General features: G+C 37.8%; 3 protein-coding genes across 6 annotated transcripts; 1 reads left to right on the top strand and 2 right to left on the bottom strand.

Annotated features, from left to right (window-relative positions):
* Positions 1-876: 876 nt before the first annotated feature.
* LOC136697037 (large ribosomal subunit protein eL22) lies at positions 877-3,101 on the bottom strand. Of its 2 annotated transcripts, none has more exons than XM_066671914.1 (4): positions 2,963-3,073; positions 2,261-2,368; positions 1,161-1,285; positions 877-1,068 (listed from the first exon to the last, which is right to left on the bottom strand). In XM_066671914.1, the coding sequence occupies exons 1-4, from the start codon at positions 3,014-3,016 to the stop codon at positions 924-926; spliced, it is 432 nt and encodes a 143-aa protein (XP_066528011.1). In that variant the 5' UTR covers positions 3,017-3,073; the 3' UTR covers positions 877-923. The 2 variants fall into 2 exon arrangements, with proteins under 2 accessions (XP_066528011.1, XP_066528012.1); XM_066671915.1 differs by having other exon boundaries at positions 880-1,068; positions 3,054-3,101.
* A 730-nt stretch (positions 3,102-3,831) lies between these two features.
* Positions 3,832-14,298, top strand: rnf207b (ring finger protein 207b). Of its 3 annotated transcripts, XM_066671600.1 has the most exons (19): positions 3,832-3,960; positions 4,052-4,200; positions 4,515-4,705; positions 7,233-7,365; positions 7,755-7,899; positions 8,307-8,388; positions 8,468-8,543; positions 8,636-8,761; positions 8,934-8,980; positions 9,762-9,834; positions 9,916-9,984; positions 11,067-11,135; positions 11,209-11,333; positions 12,027-12,204; positions 12,514-12,699; positions 12,787-12,838; positions 12,921-13,038; positions 13,134-13,226; positions 13,596-14,298. In XM_066671600.1, exons 3-19 carry the CDS (start codon positions 4,515-4,517, stop codon positions 13,744-13,746), a joined length of 1,914 nt encoding a protein of 637 aa, XP_066527697.1. In that variant the 5' UTR covers positions 3,832-3,960; positions 4,052-4,200; the 3' UTR covers positions 13,747-14,298. The 3 variants fall into 3 exon arrangements, 2 of the variants coding, with proteins under 2 accessions (XP_066527697.1, XP_066527698.1); XR_010802657.1 differs by lacking the exon at positions 13,596-14,298 and having other exon boundaries at positions 12,926-13,038; positions 13,134-13,169; XM_066671601.1 differs by lacking the exon at positions 3,832-3,960 and having other exon boundaries at positions 4,194-4,212.
* Positions 14,299-14,899: 601 nt separating this feature from the next.
* On the bottom strand, positions 14,900-20,857 carry icmt (isoprenylcysteine carboxyl methyltransferase). The gene is made up of 5 exons (XM_066671735.1): positions 20,639-20,857; positions 20,198-20,286; positions 17,926-18,095; positions 17,418-17,635; positions 14,900-16,384 (listed from the first exon to the last, which is right to left on the bottom strand). The coding sequence occupies exons 1-5, from the start codon at positions 20,855-20,857 to the stop codon at positions 16,202-16,204; spliced, it is 879 nt and encodes a 292-aa protein (XP_066527832.1). The 3' UTR covers positions 14,900-16,201.
* Positions 20,858-22,100: the final 1,243 nt, after the last annotated feature.

The raw sequence follows: 22,100 nt of genomic DNA, 5'->3' as shown, positions 1-22,100 counted from the left end.
TAACACCAAGTTGAACAGTGTTTGAAAGCCCAAAAGCCCTCCTGTGGTGTAAACGCACTATAAATGTTATTGCTGATCCCATAGCAAAGGGTAACCCCATTTGCCAAAACACTGGGATGCTCTAAAATGGGAATAAAAACTAAATTAAATGTGCAAATCATTTAAAACCTGTGTAATTAAAGACGGTACACAGACATTCCAATGGCTAAAACTGAGAAAGTTAATTTGCCCATTTTGAATTTGATGTTTACCAGTGTTCTATCACACTTTTAACAGCACTCCAAGTCTTAGTTGGGGGTTAGGTGCCACATCAGCAATGGATTGAGGGAGTTCCTTCATTCCCATCCCCCACAATTTTCCTGCAGTTGTGGGTATTAACATACTGATATTATGTAATATAGATGAAGAAATCACCAGTTTAATTACCATTTTATGTAATTCTTGACTTGTTTCATTATTTGCATAGCTTTTCAGTGTTAAACCCCTACTAATACTTATATTTAAAGACTTTATTTTACTATTATTGATGTTCTTTTTAAACCCAATCTCGTCATAGACTTGGCATCAAGTTTAAAATTACTATATTTTTCCAAAAACAATAATATTTCTCAGTTTCAACTTTGGAAATATTTTTTTTGTAAAATTTAAATTATTTACAGATCATTGCATTGTTGTTGTCTACATTTTGCAGTGTCCCAACTTTTCTGTAAATGGTGTTTGTACAAACAACAAAATGAAACAAGGTAAAAATCCCCATATGATTTCACAAAATTCACAACAGAACCTGTTTGTCTCTGACTGCCATTGAGTACTGTAACACCTTTCATCATATCAGTTTATAAATGACAAATACAAAAAAAAACTACCGTCAGAACTATTTATAGTATTAAATGAATTTATTGAAACATACAAAAAAGATGAATTTAATCCTCATCTTCTTCCTCCTCCTCATCTTGGTTAATCTGGAAGTAGCGAAGTTCATAGCTCTCCTTAGTGTTGGCCACAACACGCAGCCAGTCCCTAAGGTTGTTCTTCTTCAGATATTTCTTGGTAAGATATTTCAGGTATCTAAAGAAAACAAAGTGTTGTGATAAACCAAGCATCAAGTAAAAAAAGGTTTAATCAGTCTGGGAGGCATACAGTACAGAAATCAGACAAACCTTTTGGAGAATGGAACCTCAGAAGATACTGTAATCTTGCTCTTGCTCCTCTCAATGGTTACAACTCCACCTCCCAGATTTCCAGCTTTACCATTAACTTTGATGCGCTCCTGAAGAAACTGCTCCTGTGAGAATGTACATTCAGTTACAGTGATGTACAAGTAAGAATAAATGTGTACATTTCCAGGCTTCACACTCACTGTCCATACAGAACACACTGTAGTTTTACAATTAAAGACTGTGGTCCATCTGTTTCCTGGCATACTCTGATTGCCCTCTTTCCACCTTGTTCTTTAAATGGTGAGGGGCCCCACATAGCAGGTATGGCTTGGATCAGACACAGCAGCATTACTTTCCACTCATATTACACACACACACCTTGTTTGTGCACTTTGTAGGTACAATGTCAAAGACAGCAGCTGATCTATTGCTGCACAGTTTGTGCTGGTCATCCTCTAGTCCATCAGTGGTCACAGTGTTGCACACAGGACAACGATGGCTAGATATTTTGGATTGGAGAACTATTCGCAGTCCACCAATGATAGTGAGGATTTTAAAAAATTCAGCAGTAATGCTGTGTCTGATTCACTTTTACCAGCACAACATCAGTGTCACTTCAGTGCTGAGAATGATCCATGATCAACCAGCAGGATCATATCCATTCTGGGGGTCCTCTGACTATCAAAGAACAGGGTCAAAGGGGCAAACAAAGTATTCTGATCTGAATAGTATAACTAGAAGGAAAGGCCAATGTAGGAACGAGGTGGTCTTTACATTCTATATATATATATATATATATATATATATATATATATATATATATATATATATCAATCTCCTGCATGTGCTGCACAATGCCTAAAGCACACATTATATTTCCCGCTGAGAGAATGCATCTGACTCGCAAGAGCTCTCTGTGCACTGCATGTGAGAACTCTGGACCTGATACTCAGATATTTCTGTAGAGATTATCCTGAGTTCATCTGTGAAATGCATATACTTCATTTTGTGTCTTCTTAATATTACATGGATAAATGATATATGTAGAATCCATACAAGCAGTCAGAGACAATAATACGCAATATTAACACAGAACTTACAAAGTTGGCAGCATCCATAATGCCATCTTCTACTGGATGTGTACAGTCCAGAGTAAACTTCAGGACCTGCTTTTTCTTCTTACCACCCTTGGTGGGCAGCTGCTTCTTCTGCCAAAATAAAAGAAAAGCAGTTAACTTCACGGAATGTGTTGTTTTTAGTGCTATGTTAAACTATGTCGAGTCTTAATTTTACCATATTTTCTAACTGAAACACCAGGCTAAAGTTTGAATTCTGAGAAACATATAGCTACAGTGGATACTGTTAAAAAAAACATGAACAGCATATTTATTTGCAATTGACTAATTATTTCCACACATTAACTGGACTAGCTCCTACTCCAGTATCTCGAAGAGTATTTGTAAAGACGGAGAGACAGGGAGTTATTAAGAGCCCTCTTAACAAATTTAGGTAAGGTTAGTAGCTAATGTTTTTAATTTTTGCTTCCCCCGTAAATGGCAAACACTAAAACGCAAACGCTTCAGATGAAAGAGAGTGCCGACTGTAACATTTAATGTGGAACGGGAAACTGGAAAAAATCTGGCATTAAAGTTACTGAAGGGACTAATGAACAGCCGCCCAACGATAGGCTGAATTGCGGAGCGTTAGCTTAGCTCGTTACAGGCCCCAGAATAACTACGGGCTCATATAATAAATGCAGACGACAGAGCTCTGAATTGAGATTGTGATCCGATAGAATGGACCTTTAGACGGCGTTGATCTCTGATATTAGCGCCCGGTGCGGAGTGACAGTACATTTATTGTGAAGAATTGTGGCTGAGCGCTGACACTCACCAGCGGAGCCATTACAGAAATCAGGCTGAAAGAGAGAACACATAACGCGCATGCGCCACGTGGGCTTCACTTAATGGAGCACAGACCTCATCGATATAATCGATATCTCTCAATTTGACTATTAAGACATCGTATATTTAAAACGACAACCTTCCATCCCACACCAAGATGCTTTTTAAAAAAAGCTTTTTTTCTGATTTGTGCATTTAACAATTATACTCTGGGATTTTTAGCTGACAGTGCCCAAATAGAGTTATTTTCCGGTATGGTTTATTGAGATAACGTAAATATATGTGATATGTCCATATGGGCAAAACATCTACACAATATTTGAGGCAGAAAACTTTGAACAAAATTACCGTGGTAATTTACCAGAGTATTCAGAATAGGGCTGGCATGGTAAGGAGTGTGATTGCTGTGTTCTCTCCGTGTCTGCTTGGGTTTCCTCTCTGTATTTGGATTTCCTACCACGGTCCAAAACACAACCCTATTTTGTGTTACTGCAGAATAAAGCAATTACAAAAATAAATAAAATAAAATGAACGAATTAATTATTCAGTGTTAAAGGGCAAAACTATATATTTTTAAATGTTAGCATTAGGGCTATCTTATCTATAATATCATAAGAACAGACTTGTTGAGTTCAAATGAGGCATGCATTTACTTCAAAATATATTGAAATTTTTCATAGGTTTTGTGCCAGTTACAACGATTTTCATAGATTTTAATTGCCCATGGTTTGTACAATATAATATAATTCGTAAAATACAATTGCAAGGTTATGTTAAATTTGCAGTTCTCGTAGTCTCAGATAACTCCTACTCATATAGGTACCACAAAGTGCATGTATTGTAGACATTTTCAAACCTCTTTTAGGAAATTCACTGAACGAAGAGACCATCTAGAGGTGTGTTTTACATCCTAATGTCATTCCCCTGGAAAACTATTTTTGTTGTTTGGTGGTAGACAAATGTATGTTGTTTCTCTTGTGTTATCAGTGTTGGGAGATTTAGACCCCCCCTTCAGCTGTTGCTCTGTGTGGATCTTTGTTTGCCCTGACGTCAAGGCCAGCCTTCGCTGGGCAGGCACACAAACCCTCTACATGGCTTTCATTCCGTTCACAGACAGGAGCTAGGACACCAGCAAGGTGAAGAACTGTGTGCGTGTTTGTTGATGTTTCATTGTTTTTAGTATTGATACCTGTTGAGAGTTCATATTAATTTTATTTTTACTTTATATTATTTCGTACACCTTCATGATTTGCTTAGTCTTATGACATATATTATTCCCCTCACACATATATATTTTAGCCAGCATTAAGGTACATGTAACATTTTGTCTATATTTTTAGTTCAAGTACAGAAATATTTGAAAATGTCAAATGCCAAACACTATTAGGTAAAGCATAACTTGGTCCTAGGACCATGTCTCTGGGGACATGAAGAACTTCTCTACTTGCAGATGTCTGGAGGAATCTTCTCTCCGTTGGATAACCTGTTTGAACTGGACAGTGCCAACTGTCACCCCTTGGTGTGCCACTTATGCCATGAACAGTATGAGAATCCATGCCTGCTGGACTGTTATCACACTTTCTGTGCCAGCTGTCTGCGTGGTAGAGCTGTGGATGGCAGACTGACGTGCCCCCTCTGTGGGTAAGACCTTGTTTACCATCATAAAACACTGTCTACTTGACCACTGTAGGAAGTCTGTAATACTGACACAGTGTAATAAGGCAATGTAGTTGCTTTGGTAACATTTCAGAAATTAGTCTTTGTAATCCTTGTCCCACATTTTCACTCCATTTCAGATTCAAATTGTCTTGAACCAAAACAAGCAAGAATGTTGAACATGTGATAGAGTTGAGCTAGGATCTGCCTCATGGCAAAGATTTTTGCTCCCCAAAAATTGAAAACAATAACTGAAGTGGATAAATGGTGATTTGGTGCTTATTGTGCTGTTCTAGATAATATTAGTGTTAATAGTGTTTATACGCCGAACAACTAAGAACATTATGACCTCCTCTTTGTTTCTACACTCACTGTCCATTCTCTCAGCTCCACTTCCATACAGAAGCACTTTGTAGTTCTGCAATTACCGACTTGAGTCCATCTGTTGCCCTGCATTCTTTGTTTGCCCCCTTTCACCATATTCTTCAATGTTCAGGACCACTACAGGACCATAACAGATCAGTTATGATTTGGCTGGTGGATCATTCTCAGCGCTGCAATGACACTGATTGTGCTGTCTTAGTTTGTATTGTGCTGGTATGACTGGATCAGATAGAGTTTTTAATACAACATTGCTGCTGGAGTTTTTAAACACGTCACCTGACTACTGGAATGAGAATAGCCACCACCCAAAAAAAATATCCAGCCAACAACTTCCTGTGGTCACTGATGAAGGATTAGAGGACGATCAACACAAACTGTGCAGCAACAGATGAGCTACTGTCTTAGGCTTTACACCTACAAGGTGCACCAGAAAGGTAGGTGTCTAACAGAGTGGAAATTGAGTGACGTATCTTAGGAACATTTAACATTTTCTACCTCGCACAGTCCAAGTAAAGCCACAATCAATGGTATTCTGGGCCCTGGAATGTCCATTCCATTGTACTGAAAACACCAGGACACTTTGTTTTGCACTTTTCTTCATTTGTTTTTCCTCAGAATGGGATTTTTCAGCTACTCATCATTTCAAACCCATGTCATTGATTGGTTTTCATACAGTGGCAGGATGGACAAACTCTTTTGGATTTTTTTCAGATTTAAAGCAAGACTAGAGGTCGATTTTCTCCAGTATCTTAAAGATGAATGCTTTAAGTACTGGTTACTGGTAAGTACAGGTCTTGCAATTTTTCCTGTGACATTCTGCTTCCTTATGTAAATGGATTACCTTTATTCTAATCGTCTCAAAAGAACTACGTCCATAGCAAAGAATGGCTTACAGTTATTTCGTTTCCTGTTGCCGAGACATAGAAGAGACTGACCCATCATGGATTACCTGAAAGGAATCAACAGCTGCAATATAAATCCTTCCCTTGTTTTAGCCTGAATATAAATACACCCTGCATATTTATTAAAGCCACTGTGGCTGTAATCAAACACTGGGTACTTAGGTACTTGGCCAGGATCCGGATCTTTTATTCTGGGTCCTGTGTGATAAGAGACAGTTCCAGCAACTCTGTGCTGTCCTTTCAGCAACTGAGGAATAGTGAGGCATGCAACAGCTCTCTTCCGTGCAATATCCATGGATACCATACAAATGGAAATGTAAGCGAAATGGAGGAAAGTTCATTGCTAGATCAGCATGTTTATGTAAGTATGAGGTTCATCAGCAGCTCCAATGGCCATGGCATTGAAACCAGTGTGTTTGATGATTCACTATGTGAATGATTCATTTTTAATATTTTTTCTTTCACCCCATAGCTGTGTGCAGTTTCATAACCATGAAAGCAAGTAATTTTTTTTGTAAATTTGTGACAAGTGCATTACTATACTAATTTACAGGACTGTAAAAATATATAAATGCACCATGATCCATTAGTCTGCATTTGGCTTTTAGTACAATATACAACCTCAACATACAACTCTAATAATTTAATGAAAATGTATTCATGTAAAATATGTCATTTCATGAGGCTCTGGAGCCTTATTTTAAAGAACCATAATATTGTTATATTAACTAGTACTTAATATGAAAGTTAGCTAAGATTTACACCCATTCATTTTTTGTGTATTGTTTCTGTCTTGGAAAAAAAAAACACATGCATCTCCATTATAATTTCTTTTTTATTTTTACAGCATTTCATGACTAATGAGTGTGTAGGGTTGGTTTCTAAAGGAACTGTAATGAAAACTTTTTGATTTTGTATAAAAATTAAGAACTTTTTTGAGATCTCATTTATGAGATGTGTGTATTTTATCACATAGGGCATGTATTCAATACTCATTTTCACTACATACTCTGCAGTTTGTGACTTTTTATAGTGCCTTTCTTCATAAGCGCCCTGTTTTATCTAGGAATTCAGAATGATGCTATTTCTATCCTTGTCACTTTGAAGTCAAAAGACTGGGGGTGGTAGTGTGTATAGTAACCAAACTAACAAAGGAACACAAACAGCCCTTCACTCTTCAAGGAGAGACAAAAGAGGTTTGTGAAATGTTTTGTTCTTCTTCTCAGACACTCATCTGTTGTAAAAGGAGTAAATGCTCTACCTCCAGAGGATCGTCTGTTGAAATTCTTGGTGGATAACTCTGTGGACTGTGAGGAAACAGTGCAGTGTGCTAACTGTGATTGGGAGTGCAAGAAACAGGTCTTACAGCATAATTTTGATGAACAAACACAAGAAAAAAGTATTATTTGTCTTTAAAGTGAAAAGCAATCTTTTATCACCTTTAAAAAAAGGAAAATTATATTTATGATTGTAGTTATATGTTAGTTTCTAAAGTTACTGATATTTTCCTGATTGAACCTTTATATTCAGTGTGTCCCCCACATGGTGGCAGCCAAGAATATCTGACACATCCAGGCCACTAAATATCAGTATGAAGGCTATTTCATAATGTGAAGAAGAATCATTGAAGAAAATGATTGATTGATCATTTTAAGTACATCAGTTTATATTAAAGAATTTTATATTTGTTGCACTTGGCTTCGGAGTTTCATAGCAGCTTTCTAACATATTTTAATTTAAATGGTCAGGATGTGGATGCAATGTATTATTGCAACACTTGTAACCAGCCCTTGTGTGGAGACTGCAGGGAAGCCACACACAAGGCCAAGATGTTCTCGCGTCATGAGATTGTCTCCCTGGCCAAACGCACCAAAGAAGCACATAAAAAGTGTGGTAGGTTTTGGACATTCACATTTACATATCATCACTGTTCAAAGAAAAACATGTATCTTCAAAATAGTACATTTATAAGAGAAGGAAAAAACCTTATTAACTTGCATTTGATGGTGATATCATGTTCCTTGTTTGTTCTTGGAAGTTTTTCAGTGGATTTTATACTGTTCATATCAATATCGGAATTACATCATATCGACCAAAATTAAGAAATACATCATGATATACATTTTGGCCATATTGTCCAGCCCTATTGCTAAGCCAAGCCATTTGAACAAAACTGAATATAGAAAATATTTGCTTTGATCATGTTAAAATTATTGGTAAATTTTCTTGCAGGACTTTAAATTTAAGAATAATATATGCTTCTTGCTACAATTTTAACTGATTCTCTGTTTGTGCTATAGGCCTCCATGAAGAACTATACATCATGTTCTCCACAGAGAAGAAATCGATGCTTTGCATCAACTGTTTCCGAGACATGCCAGTGTGAGTTACTTTTACAGTGCATTTAATACAACGTAAAGACTAAAATTAGGCAGTAATTTTTGTCTGTATGTGTTTTTAGGGAGAGCAGAGCACACTGCATTGATATTGAGACGGCGTATATGCAAGGCTGTGAAAAACTGGACCAAGCCGTCTTAGTAAGCGACCAGGAATCTTACTACTTATTTAAAATCTAAAAGTCGTTTGAAGGGGTAGATGCTTCACAGAACATGCTCCACCTTTATCTCAGGCAGTGAAGGAGCTACAGACATCAGCAAGAGAAGCCATTATTCTACTGAAGGCAATGATTGGAGAGGTCCGAGCCAATGCAGATGAAGAGGAGACAGCCATTTGTACTCTGTTTAATAGCATGCAGGTAATGTTTTTAAATACAATTAATAAAGTTACACTCTCGATGATGTAGAATGGGTTATTTAAAAACATATTTTTAACTGTGAAACAGCCTTGCTTCATGTAGTGGATCTGAGTCTGTGACAATATTATTGAGAATCTAATTACAAGTGTTTTTTCCCCTCTTTGTTTATCAGGAAAAACTGGCTGAGAGAAAGAGGGTTCTGCTAAAGGCAGCTCAAAGGTGCATGTTTTTTCTATGGTTGCTTTACATATCTCCAAAAGGTCATGATATAAGAAAAAGGGAAAACGTTCACCATTTTATGTTAATAACATTTTTTGTTCCAAATCATTTTTATTTGAAGTATTGACCCAAAACATGCAAAAATAATTAATGTTCTTAGTGTTCATACACATTTATTTCTATGATAAACACAGCATCTACTCATCCACACTGAAACACCATAATGCCATGAGGCACCACTGAGTGGCTCTAATTACACAATCTAAAAATATCTCAACCATGTTACAGTAAATCTGCTTCATAACCTACTGCAATATTCAGAAGAGGACATTAGTACGTAAATCTTTTTTCTGAACATTTTTAGGAGTTTAGAATGGAGATGGGGCACAGTACAATACCTTTGGGATACAAATGTAATCATTCAGCATCAGTACCAGACATCCCCAGTGATCTAGTGACTGAATGCCAACACAATCTGGACCAAACTGTAATGTGTGCGGTTGGTCTAGAGCCAATAATTTGGGGATAATAAAGTTAGGTTTCAGATTGATTGTTGTGACATCCACATAGCCCAGTGTGTGTGCCACATATTCATTAATGAATGTTTTAAAATGTTGTTAAACACATATTGGCCATTATTACATAAAATGTAATGATAAACATAAAAAAATGTTTAGTTTATGTTTTTTTGACACTCTAATAAATCGTATGTGTTTGTCAGGATGAATTATGTTTAAGGATTTATTTACTGAAATCTATCATTTCATGGGTATTTTTACAGTCAGCATGAGGAAAAGGAAAGAGCCTTTAAAGAGCAACTGTCTCACCTTGCTGCATTACTGCCCACTCTCCAGGTCAGAGTTGTCTTACTGTTCATTTCAGGTATATAGGTTTTTACAGTCCTTGAACTAACTTATTTGTTCTTCCCTCTGCAGGTTCATCTGGTAACATGTTCCGCTTTCCTTAGTTCTGCAAATAAATTTGAGTTTTTAGATATGGGCTATGTAAGTAGACATTTCAAACTCACTTTTAAAGATGTCTTGAATAAGAGAATTCAATTAAATAAAAAATTTGTCACACAGTATGTTCACCTAACCGCGACCCAGAACTGGATAAGCGTTTACAGACAATGATTGAATGAATGAATATATGTTCACATATTCATCCAAAATTCCTTCTGAAATGAAGATCAATATAGCCTTCATTTTCTACAGCAACAGCTTCTCTTCCTGGAAGCCATTAGGCTAAAAGCTGAAACAGTTCTATGAACATCTGCTGGCATTCACCCATAAGAGTATTAGTAAAGAGGTACTGAAGTTGAATGATTATTTTTGAATTACAAAAGCCACACCAACTCAGTTTGGAATGGTGCTCGATCACTCCAGTGAACACAGACACACGGTCTCAATGGAACTCAAATGATGGGGGGCTTATGATCCCTGTAGCCCAATTTTGGCACTGAATATTGCGAGCTACCTTTAAATTTTCATTCATTTCTACCAGTATTTGAACAATTATAAAAATAATTCTGCATTTTTTCTCGTACAGTTATAAAGCTTCCTTGGGTGTGTGAATGTGTTTGTTAATAATTTGTGCATCATAAAGTAACTAATTTCAGTAATTATGAGGGGTGTGGGTTTAAGGGGGAGTGAGTTATGACCAGGCCCATGAATATTTTGGGCCGATTATATAGAAACTGACACAAATGTTAACCCCTAAAATTGTATCTTTATTATGTTGATTATTTTTATATTGTGGACTTTCATGTTTTGTGATTATCAGCTAATTTAAGGTGGTTTTGTTTATTCACTAGAGGGATGGATGAATGAATGAACGAATGTACGAATGAGGATGTGTTTCATTTTTTGGCACTGAAGTGCATATATATCCATCCATTATCTGTAACCGCTTATCCAATTTAGGGTCGCGGGGGGTCCAGAGCCTACCTGGAATCAAGTGCATATATATATTGTTGGTAATTGTTAATACATGATTTTAGTACTTAAACTGCTTCCACACATTATTGACTCTGTTTGATGTAACATAACATACTAGGCAGAAATAATATCCACCCTCTTTTACATAGCAACTGATGGAGAGACTGAAGAAAATTGTGAAACTTCCTCACAGACTGAGACCGGCCCAAAGCAGCAAGGTAAGAGCAACATCTACTTTCACGTCTTTGTCTTTTCTCTTAGTACCTGTCAAATGAGTGTCTCTCCTTACAGATTAACACAGAGTACCACTCTGAATTTGCCCGCTGTTTGGAGCCTCTCTTGCTGTTGAGTCAACGACGATCAGTGTCCACAGCTGGCAGCGTGTCCGGACTGGGTCTGACCAATGGCGGTGGATTGTTAGTCTCTCTGTTACTCTCTGTGCAAAGTGTAGATTTGCATATATATATATATATATATATATATATTTTAATACGTTTTTTAGAGTTTGTGTAAAATTTGGAAAATAAATGCAAAGATTCATGAAATACCTACAACACGCAACCAGATCTAGTTAAGTAAAGACCTTATGGATTAATAATAATGCTGCTTTTTTTTTTTTACCACACAACGCAATGCACCCGATGAACCTGAACCTGGCCTGTATCTCACTCGTTCATGTTCAGCAGGCTAAAAATATCTCAGCAGGGGTACTATTATCAGTCAGGTAGCATTTTGTGGTTGATAAGAGCAAGGCCTTGTATCAGGGACATTATATGTCTGTGTTTATGAAACAGAAGCACCTTATGAAATTGTTCTTTATCTCACAGACACAGTTACTCACAGACATACTCATGCACATTTGTAAAATGCTCCACAAGGGGCACTATTAAGGGGTTCATACCAATGACACTGTGTCCTTGTTACGTCAGCAGATAATAACTTGGGTTTTTAACCCTGTGAACTATAGTTATTTACTACTAAACTTATATACATTACATAGTTATCAGAGCAAGGAGTGCTCTTCATAAATTTTAAGGTTATAGCAAACTTTTTAAAACATCTGAAACTGCAATATAGGATTTTCACCCAACATTTCATCTTCCCTATAGGCTGTCCTCATCACTGTCAGTGGCCTGTCACTCTCCAGCAGCTAGTGATATGTCCCTGGGCTCAACTGTAGTGCGCAAGCCCACATCTCATCGCTACATCAGCACCAAGGTTTTACTGGCTGAGGGTGGAGAAAGTACCTTCATGGAACACTGCCGCAAATATGAGAACAGCTACAGGGTGAGGCCTGCTTATACTTTCTGCTCCATGCGGATATTCAACAACTGTGGACACACACTACTGAATAATTAGTGCTACTTACAAGGTGCATCCTATTCTGCATAGAAAAACATTAACAATAAAATGTTAATACTAGAATAGCACTAGGGCCATGAAAATAAAAAGATGCCTATAAATAATGCTGTTGGCTTGAGGAGCATAAACTCCTCAGCATTGGGCATGGGGCAGTAGAACCACTCTAGTCCTACACTAAACCTGGGATTGGGAGCCATTGCTTTAGATATGTTCACAATTCTTCTTTCTGAACAGAGTTTGCAGACAGAGATCCAGAAGCTTAAGGACCAGGTGCAGGAAATTCACAGAGACCTGACCAAGCATCACTCCCTCATAAAGACAGACACAATGTGTGAGATCATGGACAGGTCTCTGCAGATGGACAGGGAGATCTCCTCTGAATACTCCTCCGTTGAGATGATGAGGGCAATGATTGAGGAGGTCTTTTTAAATTTTTTTGGCATTGTGTTTTACTTATATTTGGGAGCATAAATGACTAAAACATGACGTTTTTGTTTTTTCTATTAGATTTGGGAGGAAACATACCAGAGGGTGGCAAATGAGCAAGAAATATATGAAGGTGTATTAAAATAAAAAGTTTAATTTCTATGGTTTTAACTTCTGGTTATACAATAATGTCATACATTTATTATTATTTCTAGCACAGCTTCATGACTTACTTCAGTTAAAGCAAGAGAATTCTTACCTGACTACCATTGCTCGACAAATTGGCCCTTATATCCGATCAATAGCCAAGGTTAAAGAACGGCTAGAGCCCAGGTCAGTGCCTGTTGTTGTATTCATTCAAATAAATATTTAGTTCAATTCAGACAATTTAGCCTTTGACATGATTTTACTCATTTGACTGTAAACAGACTGAAGAAGCCTAAGGAGCTTAAAGATGACCGCACTGAGACTATGCTGAAAATTTATGAAGATAGCACCATGACATCTGATCCTCAACACAGGCAAGTTCTCAGTGTTTCTGATCTTTGTTTATGTTTCTGTTTTATATTTTCTGAGTGAGTAATGGGTGTTGTATCACCTGTAATATGAAGAGCACTTCCACTGTCTAAGCATCTTTATCACCTGACATAACAAAAGTGGGCAGTTAGCCATGTTTTCCAAAAGCATTTTTGCTGCTTATGGAGTTTGGAATGGAGCAATGACTTGCTTCATATGTCTCTCAGGAAGCTTGAGCTATGCTTCACCCTTCCAGCTTTGTCTGTGACTGGGGCGTCCCAAATTATGAATTGGCAATGACTTAATCAGAATAAATTAAGACCACCTAATTTATTCTGTTTGTACGTCGTTTGATCTGTGGTTTATTTCAACAGCAATGGACTGACCTGTGAGGACTACTGCTCTCTACACAGCCTATCAGATGACTCAAGTCTCAAAGGCAAGGATTTGTACTGGCTGAGTAAGCAGAAATGCTCAGCCGACATGGGCCATACTGTTACACCTGGGAAAACGCAACTTGGCTGATTACCTTGAGTAACAGTTTCAGACAACACAACAGACAAGGCAATGTTGATAACAGTACACAAACTCAAAATTAAATTTGATACCATATGTGTGTCTCAGGGGCGGCATGGTGGCGCAGCAGGTAGTGTCACAGTCACACAGCTCCAGGGGCCTGGAGGTTGTGGGTTCGATTCCCGCTCCGGGTGACTGTCTGTGAGGAGTTGGTGTGTTATCCCTGTGTCCGCGTGGGTTTCCTCCGGGTGCTCCGGTTTCCTCCCACAGTCCAAAAACACACGTTGCAGGTGGATTGGTGACTCGAAAGTGTCCGTAGGTGTGAGTGAATGTGTGTGTGTCTGTGTTGCCCTGTGAAGGACTGGCGCCCCCTCCAGGGTGTATTCCCGCCTTGCGCCCAATAATTCCAGGTAGGCTCTGGACCCCCCGCGACCCTAAATTGGGTCCCCCTTGGAGTGAAAATTGTACATCCTTACTGTTTACATGTAAAAATGTATTTTAGACATTCATTCATTCATTCATTATCTGTAAAGGCTTATCCAGTTCAGGATCACGGTGGGTCCAGAGCCTACCTGGAATCATTGGGCGTAAGGCAGGAATGCACCCTGGAGAGGGGGCGCCAGTCCTTCACAGGGCAACACAGACACACACTCACACACATTCACTCACACACTATACCAACGTGTGTTTTTGTACTATGGGAGGAAACCAGAGCACCCGGATGAAACCCACGCGGACACAGGGAGAACACACCAACTCCTCACACGGAGCGGGACTTGAACCCACAACCTCCAGGCTCCTGGAGCTGTGAGAGAGTGACACTAACTGCTGCACCACCGTGCTTCCCTAAAATACATGCAGTGTTATATTAATTATATATTCAAATACTGTCTTTATATTCCATGTTTATTTTCAAGGCTTGTGGAATTTTTGTAAGCCGATACTCACAGCTGTGTGAATAATTGTACAGTTAACTTTCATTCATCAGGTATCCACATTATTAATATACTGCAACTTATCAATCTTACTGTACAAGGAAGCCTATTGTTTTTTTAAAAAAACAAAAAAAACAAAACTCAGTTCATGGTGAAACATTCTTGCAGCAGTATTCATTCACTGCAAAATGTGTAAAAAGAGAAAATCCTATTTGTCTATTGTCCACTGAAGCTAGGCCATGCTGAGAAGATTGATAGAGGAAGAGGCTCTGGATATGGCTACATGTTCACTAATCTAGCGTGAACTAGTGCATCTTAGCTGTTTACTTGTGAAATGCACTGGAATGTGAAAAAAAAACTGACAAAATGGTGGTGAAGAAGTGTGTGGAAAAAAAAAGAATGGGAATAAAATATGCATGATGCATAAGTCACACAGAAGATAAATGTTCTGAATTATAAAAAGTTTAAACAATGACTCACTTCTGAATTATGATTAATAGGTGCCAACCAATACATCTGTTATAGCTGGCAACCTCTCACAGAGTTTGAGAATTGGAAAAACAAACGTCTCATCAATTTTGTAATCATGTGTTTATTATTGTCATAATTCTGCATTTAAAATTGTGTATGATTAAAAGTGACAGACGTGTTCTGAGAAATGTTTATAAACTCATCCATAAATAGAAATCGCATATTATAAATATAACAAGACCCCCTGTCTGCCATCCACAAAAAGACAGATGTGCTCACAATATCAAATTAGCAATTAAACTGTGGATCAGGCCACATTGATGACAATGGCCACAAAAAATTACCCTATAGTTCTCATCTAAATCATAGTATTTACCTCATAAATAACTGTTCCGAAATACTGTGTGCAGCATTCTGCTTTAATTACTAAAAGAGCAGGCAAGCCTTTCTGTGGAGTAAATAGCAATCTCTCTGAATATTTGGATCTTTTGCAGCTAACTTTTCCTGTCTGAAAATTGAATGATCATAGAACCTCAGTGCAGTTTAGTTTCTTTTATGTACTCAAACATGATTTATCAAAAAAGTTAAAAAAAAAAAAAAAACAAGAATGATGTGCTAGAACAGAAAAACTGACATGAAAGTATATGTGAAACTATTGGATATGATATATGGACCTATATCATGAGTGGAAACATGAAACTGACCTATCATGGATATGAGTAAAAAATATAATAATGTACCAGAGATAATATAAAAGAGACATATTATGCATTAAGGAGGGGCATATATGTACGGTGCTGGGAGACTCGTGGTTATGTAGATGATTCTGTCTGATGGCTGAAGGGGTAGAGGATCCACTTGCTCTGAGTAGATTGATGTCTGTCAGAACAGATCAGCAGGTCAGTCTCTCTGTGCTGTGTCCTCATTCCCTGTGCACTCCTGCAGGGGAGAGGCACAGGGTCACCAGGTAACCAGCTTGCTCACAGTGCCAGTCACAGGTGTCCAGGTGTGCATTTCTAGAATTTTCCAAGTTTCCCCTCACTTTGTCCATTGTAGCTTTACGAGTTTACCCTGATGCCTGAGATGAAGGGCAAACCAGTGGGGACTTTTTTCTTGTACTCAAGATAATCTTCTCCAAAAAAATGGATGAGCGAAATCTCCTCTTCCTCAACACGCTCCCGGAAAAACCGCCAGCTGGCCAGCGTATAGGCCACAATGCATAAAGGGTTGCACAACATTATCTGCAAAAATAAATTTGACAAACATCACCATTGTGTAATATATGCAGTGCCATTAATTCAATTCTCCTGATGCAACGGTATGCAGTATTTTGTCAGTACAAACCTTTTGTTCCAAACATACATGTGGTCCACCGTAATACGATATACCTGTCATTTTCCCAACTTTCTTATTGCACTGCAGAGTACAAGAACATTAAAATCCACAGAATATCTCTGAAGCCTACCAAAGTTTTCCTGGAGTTTACCAGGGCTTTGTATGTAAATACAGAATATAAATAATCTCTTAGCTCCAAAGTGACAATAGCAAGTGCTACCAAGATGGAGAGAAGCATAATGGAAGCAGCATGGCACTGAATCTTTGAATTTAGCTTTCAATACGATGACAGTCAAGGAGGACAAGGCAGCCATTAATCAGGATTCAGTGAAGATATACAGACCCAGATATTCTTAACTTCACAGAGCTACAGCCCTGATCCCAGATTTAAATCTCTGCCTTTCCAAGATGAAGCCCGTTGTGACAATCATCAAGGGTTTTATCATTTGCATTTAAATGTGTAATACGTTTTTGAAGTGTCACACTTGATATGAACAATATTAATTAAGTGAAAATGTGTTTTTCCAGTGGAAGAATATTTGGATGATCACATGAACATTTTGTACTGTACCCTGCCTTCTTGCATGTACAATGCTGTGTAACTGGTCATGGTCTTGTGCTTTAGATAGGGCAAAACCAAACACTGGGAAGGGTCTACCATAACTGCTGCCCAGCTATGAAATAACGTGTGACTTCCTTCTCTACTCTGGACTCTCAGGTCTTTATTTCACTACATTTTTAAAGTATATAAAACTTATACTTTATAATATCTCATTATAAAATGAATAGTTTGCTGCAAATTTAATGTTTAAACTGTCCAATATATCACTTTTGAATAAATACTTAGAGGCTGTTTCAAATTAAGTTTACAATTTGACCCATGTACTGAAGTTTTATTAAGTGTTGTGATGTTAGGTAAATTCATACCAAGTAACCTACCTGAGTACCAATGCTCCAGTAGAACCAGCCCACATAGGATGGGTGTCTAAAGAAGGAGTATACACCACTAGTGACCAGCACGTGGCTCTGGGCCTTCTCATTCTGTACAATGTGGTTGAAGTTGGATCCTGCTGTCAGCATTGCAGACTTGCGCAGGCCCTCTCCACATAATACCATAAACAGTCCCAAGAAACATACCAAGCTCAACTGCTTCAGTTCTGCCAAAAGACAAATTTCCGAACACACATTAAACCTGGGCACTGTTTTAATAAGTCTGGCAATATATGTGATATATATTTAACATGTTTTTGCTGACAGACAACAAAAAAAAATTGTGCTGTACATAGAAGTTCAGATGACAACTACTGATCTTATTCATTAAGCGCGCACACACACACACACACACACACACACACACACACACACACACACACACACACACACACACACACACACACACACACACACACAAGGTCCTGAAAATGCAACAAGCCAAAAAGAAACAGACCTGGGAAGAACATCTTTTCCACAGTGAACTCCATCCAGGAGGAAGCTGCTGCTAATGTGTATTCAACACTGTGGTTGAGCAAGAAAGAGTCTAAAGAGAGACTGCGAGGGTTGATAATTGCTGTGACCAGGTACTCAGAGTAGTGAAAAAACGACAGGGAACACATGTACCTAAAGCATGGAAACATTGCCATGTAGAGTCAGGGTTAGACAAGTGACAATGCACAATATTTAAAAAAAAAAAACTTATCTTTGAGAAGTTACTCAATAGTGAAAACATGATCATTTCTTGAAAATACCAGTTATGTTTTTAAATGTGAAGTATATTTTAGTGGTTTGCAAACTTTCATTGTGTTTTTCATTCAGAGCTTTTAGATCAGAATTGACTCGGTAGACAGTTGGAAATTACATGGTGTTTATTACATGGTGATAGCAACCAGGGGGGTATTCCAGAAAGCAGAATATCTTGGTTTAGCCAGATAATTAAAATCCAAATCCAATGGGTCCAATAGGAACAGAGATGTGGGATATTACTATTGGACAGTCTGAGAGTCTGGGCTTAAAGGAGACATCTACGATTGTGGGGAAACCTGGTTCTTTCTGGTTTGCTTACGTTCAGATTCTCCATGTCTTTTAAGGAGAAACATTATGTTTGAGGGAAAAAATTACTATTTATTCGTACATGGCTAAAGTTTAAATTGTTTGTTTTTATCCACTGTTTGAATTACCACAGTAACTAATTTGTTTAGTTTTGTAGGGCTTGCTGTAATGCAAACAAGAGGCTTCATAAACACATTAGAACAGTTTTGAGCACACAAACATAATGAAGAGCTAGCAAATACTGAGGAAATATCCTTAAAATTTTACAAAGTGTTTTTTGATTAATATCGTGAATGCGACCTTTAAGTTATCTAGCTGACATTTGAATCCAGCTTTGTCGAACCACTTCAGAAATTACCATGTCTACAGCTCAAATATCGCCATTATATTTACCATTCAATTAATTAAAGCTTCTGACATTTCTTACATCCACACAATTGTGACTGTTCAACAACTTTCAACTTTTTTTCCACAGATTTATAATTATGCCTTTTTCAGAATGCAGACTGAATGCTTTTTTATTTTCAGGTTTCATGTCAATCCATGTCAAGAGGTAACCACATTGGAGACAAGTCTCCATTCTAATTTAATTTATTTATTTATTGTCTGTAACTGCATATCCAGTTCAGGGTCTCGGTGGGTCTGGAGCCTACCCAGAATCACTGGGTGCAAGGCGGAAACACACCCTGAAGGTGGTGCCAGTCTATCACACTCTCACATTCACTGACACACACACCTATGGACACTTTTGAGTATCCAATCCAACAAACCAAACTTCTTACAGTCACCTGGAGCAGGGCTTGAACCCAGAACCCCAGGACTCTGGAGCTATGTGATAGCGACACTAACTGTTGTGCCATTGTGCATCCTACGTTTTCCACATTCTAAGTTTTGATTCATATCAAGAACTAGATACCAGAGTTAGTCAAACAATTTGGAAAATTGTTGTTGTAATAAAAAGAACTAACATTAAATTGTTAATCAAAATCTATTAAAAGGGCAAGTAAACTACATGTCATGATTAAATTTCTAATAATTATCATGGCAAGTTTGTAATCTTGAGGGGAAAAAACAAAAGTTTTCTCTGGTGAATATTCTGCAACATTTAAAAAAATGTTTTAAGACAAAACCATAATCGCAAAACTATCATATAGTGAATTCGTCACCATTTCATTTGACAATTTTTTAATTAACGGGGTGGCACGGTAGTGCAGCACATAGTGTTGCAGTCACACAGCTCCAGGGAAATGGAGGTTGTGGGTTCAAGTCCCGCTCCGGGTGACTGTCTGTGAGGAAATTGGTGTGTTCTCCATGTGTCCGCGTGGGTTTCCTCCGGGTGCTCCGGTTTCCTCCCATGATCCAAAACCACATGACTCAAAAAGTGTCCATAGGTGTGCGTGAGTGTGTGTCGCCCTCTGAAATGAAGGACTGGGGCCCACCTGGTAGGCTCACCACAACCCTCAATTGGATAAGTGGTTACAGACAATGAATGAATGAATAAACTAATGAATGGCATTCAACTTTTTAAATGCCTAATTTCTATCACCACAGTTTTTCTAAAATTGAAGCATTACACTCTGAATTAATTTCGTTAACATTAATAACATTAATCAGTGATTATTGAGAAAAGTTTTAAATGATTTGGAATTCCCCTTGAAAGAGAGACCATTTACCAGCCAAAGTGTGTCCATGTCGTTTCTGCAAAACTTATGATGAGGCCACATCCGAAGGCAAAGCCTAGAAAGCAAGCTCGAACAGCGACCTCAATGAGGAAGAGAAGAAGACAAATTCTTGGTCAAACACACCTTGTGAGAAACAAATTCTAGGTTAAAAGGTAAGACATCTGTCCCACTGCAACGTGTGCCCTTCACAGTTCCGCAACCTTAACGAGCTGACAGAGCATTAGTTTAGCCTCCAAATCCCTTTAAACTGGATTAAGGCTGAACACATACTACCAATGGGACAGCCGCGTTTCATCTGTTCATAGTCAAGAAACATCCGCTAATAGATTGATATCGGCTCGGAAATTTGAAGAAAAATACAAAGCATTAAAAACCAGGTATAATAGACATAAATACGAGCAGGTTTGAGGCAGTTCCAGCTCTCACTCTTACCCTGTACAGAGGTCCCTTGTAAATGAGCAGCAGCAAACCGTTGTTAACTGTTAAATATACTGCAATGGCTATTTTCCCATTCACATCCGTGAGGTAATCGAATATCCAGTCAATGTGAGAACCGAATTTAACCAGTAGAGGTATAACAACCACCCCGAGTCCTAAGAGAAAGCTTATAATACTTATCCTCCCTTCCAGCACCAACTTACTGCCTGCCATGATGAAAACACCAAGGTCTCGTAGGAAAGTCTCGCGTGACTTCATGTTCTAGCAGCGCGTTATTGACATCCGCTCACCGAATGGCTTTCTATTTTTGTCTCCTTCAATTGTTTATATTCTTTACTTAACGCTGGTTCGATTCCCGTTCAGTAAATCTTTCCCTCAATTAAACGTTGTGCTCCCGCGATAAAGGTTTGTTTTTCATTTGACTAGGGAATAATTTTTAGTAAAACGATATGTTAAATTGAGTGGACTTCTTATTCAAATTGAAGGACGACGCTGAAGTTGGTTACTTATTCGAATTTCTGTTCCACCTTAAATGGTGCAGCAGTTGCATTCTGTCGCCGCTAGATGGCGAAGTACGAACACAACTTCCATACCGTGGAAAAACTACACGTTTGGCTTCATTCCGTGGGTATTATCGCTTTATTTTCAAAGAGTCTCAAAAATCTGCAAGGCTCACTGAAGACACAATATAACAGACTATAAATATCCTGAATATGAAGACATTTTACAGTGGAATTTTTTTACAAATTCCACAGTAATTACAAAAAACATTCCACAGTAAAATTTCTTCATATTCAGGATATTAATATTCTGTATATTGTGTGTTCAGTGAGCCTTTTCGATTTTTGAGACACGTTGAAAATAAAGAGATAATGTCCAATGAATAGGCACATGTGCAATTTATCCACACATTCAAACATTCAATTATATATAAAAAATACACAGTAAAATTTCTTCATCATACATTAAACTTTTATTTCCCTGACATTTATTATTTCAAGAGATAATTATCTCAAGGTCCCGAGATACTTAAGGTAAGGGAAAAATAAAATTTTAATGTACCGATTTTTTTTTTTTTAAATATTGGGACATTTTTTTTTGGTAGATTAAAATTGCCACATGTCCCTTCAGGTGCTCCGTAGACTTGACTTCAGCGCTTTGAAGGAATACACAAAGATATTTTTCCACAACCCTTTGAAGTTTAGTTTTATTTATCCTTACAGAGACATAACATTGAGATGGGTTATTTCAGTGTTGTAATGCACAGAAATGCATAGGTAAACAGAATTAACTAAAATTCAACTAAAATTAGGAATGTGTTTTTTAATTTAATATTAAAATATGGAGATCTGAAAACTGTGTCAAATTCTGAAGGAAGAAACAAGGCTTGTCTGTTAGACACTTTCAGTGAGCTACTACAGTGAGTGTGTTCTTTAATCAAAGTCAAATCTCAAAC

Source organism: Hoplias malabaricus, chromosome 5, assembly GCF_029633855.1.
Source record: "Hoplias malabaricus isolate fHopMal1 chromosome 5, fHopMal1.hap1, whole genome shotgun sequence".
In the NCBI taxonomy this organism is placed as follows: Eukaryota; Metazoa; Chordata; class Actinopteri; order Characiformes; family Erythrinidae; genus Hoplias; species Hoplias malabaricus.
The sequence above is the reverse complement of the archived record's forward strand: the minus strand, read 5'-3'. Positions and strand labels throughout refer to the sequence as shown.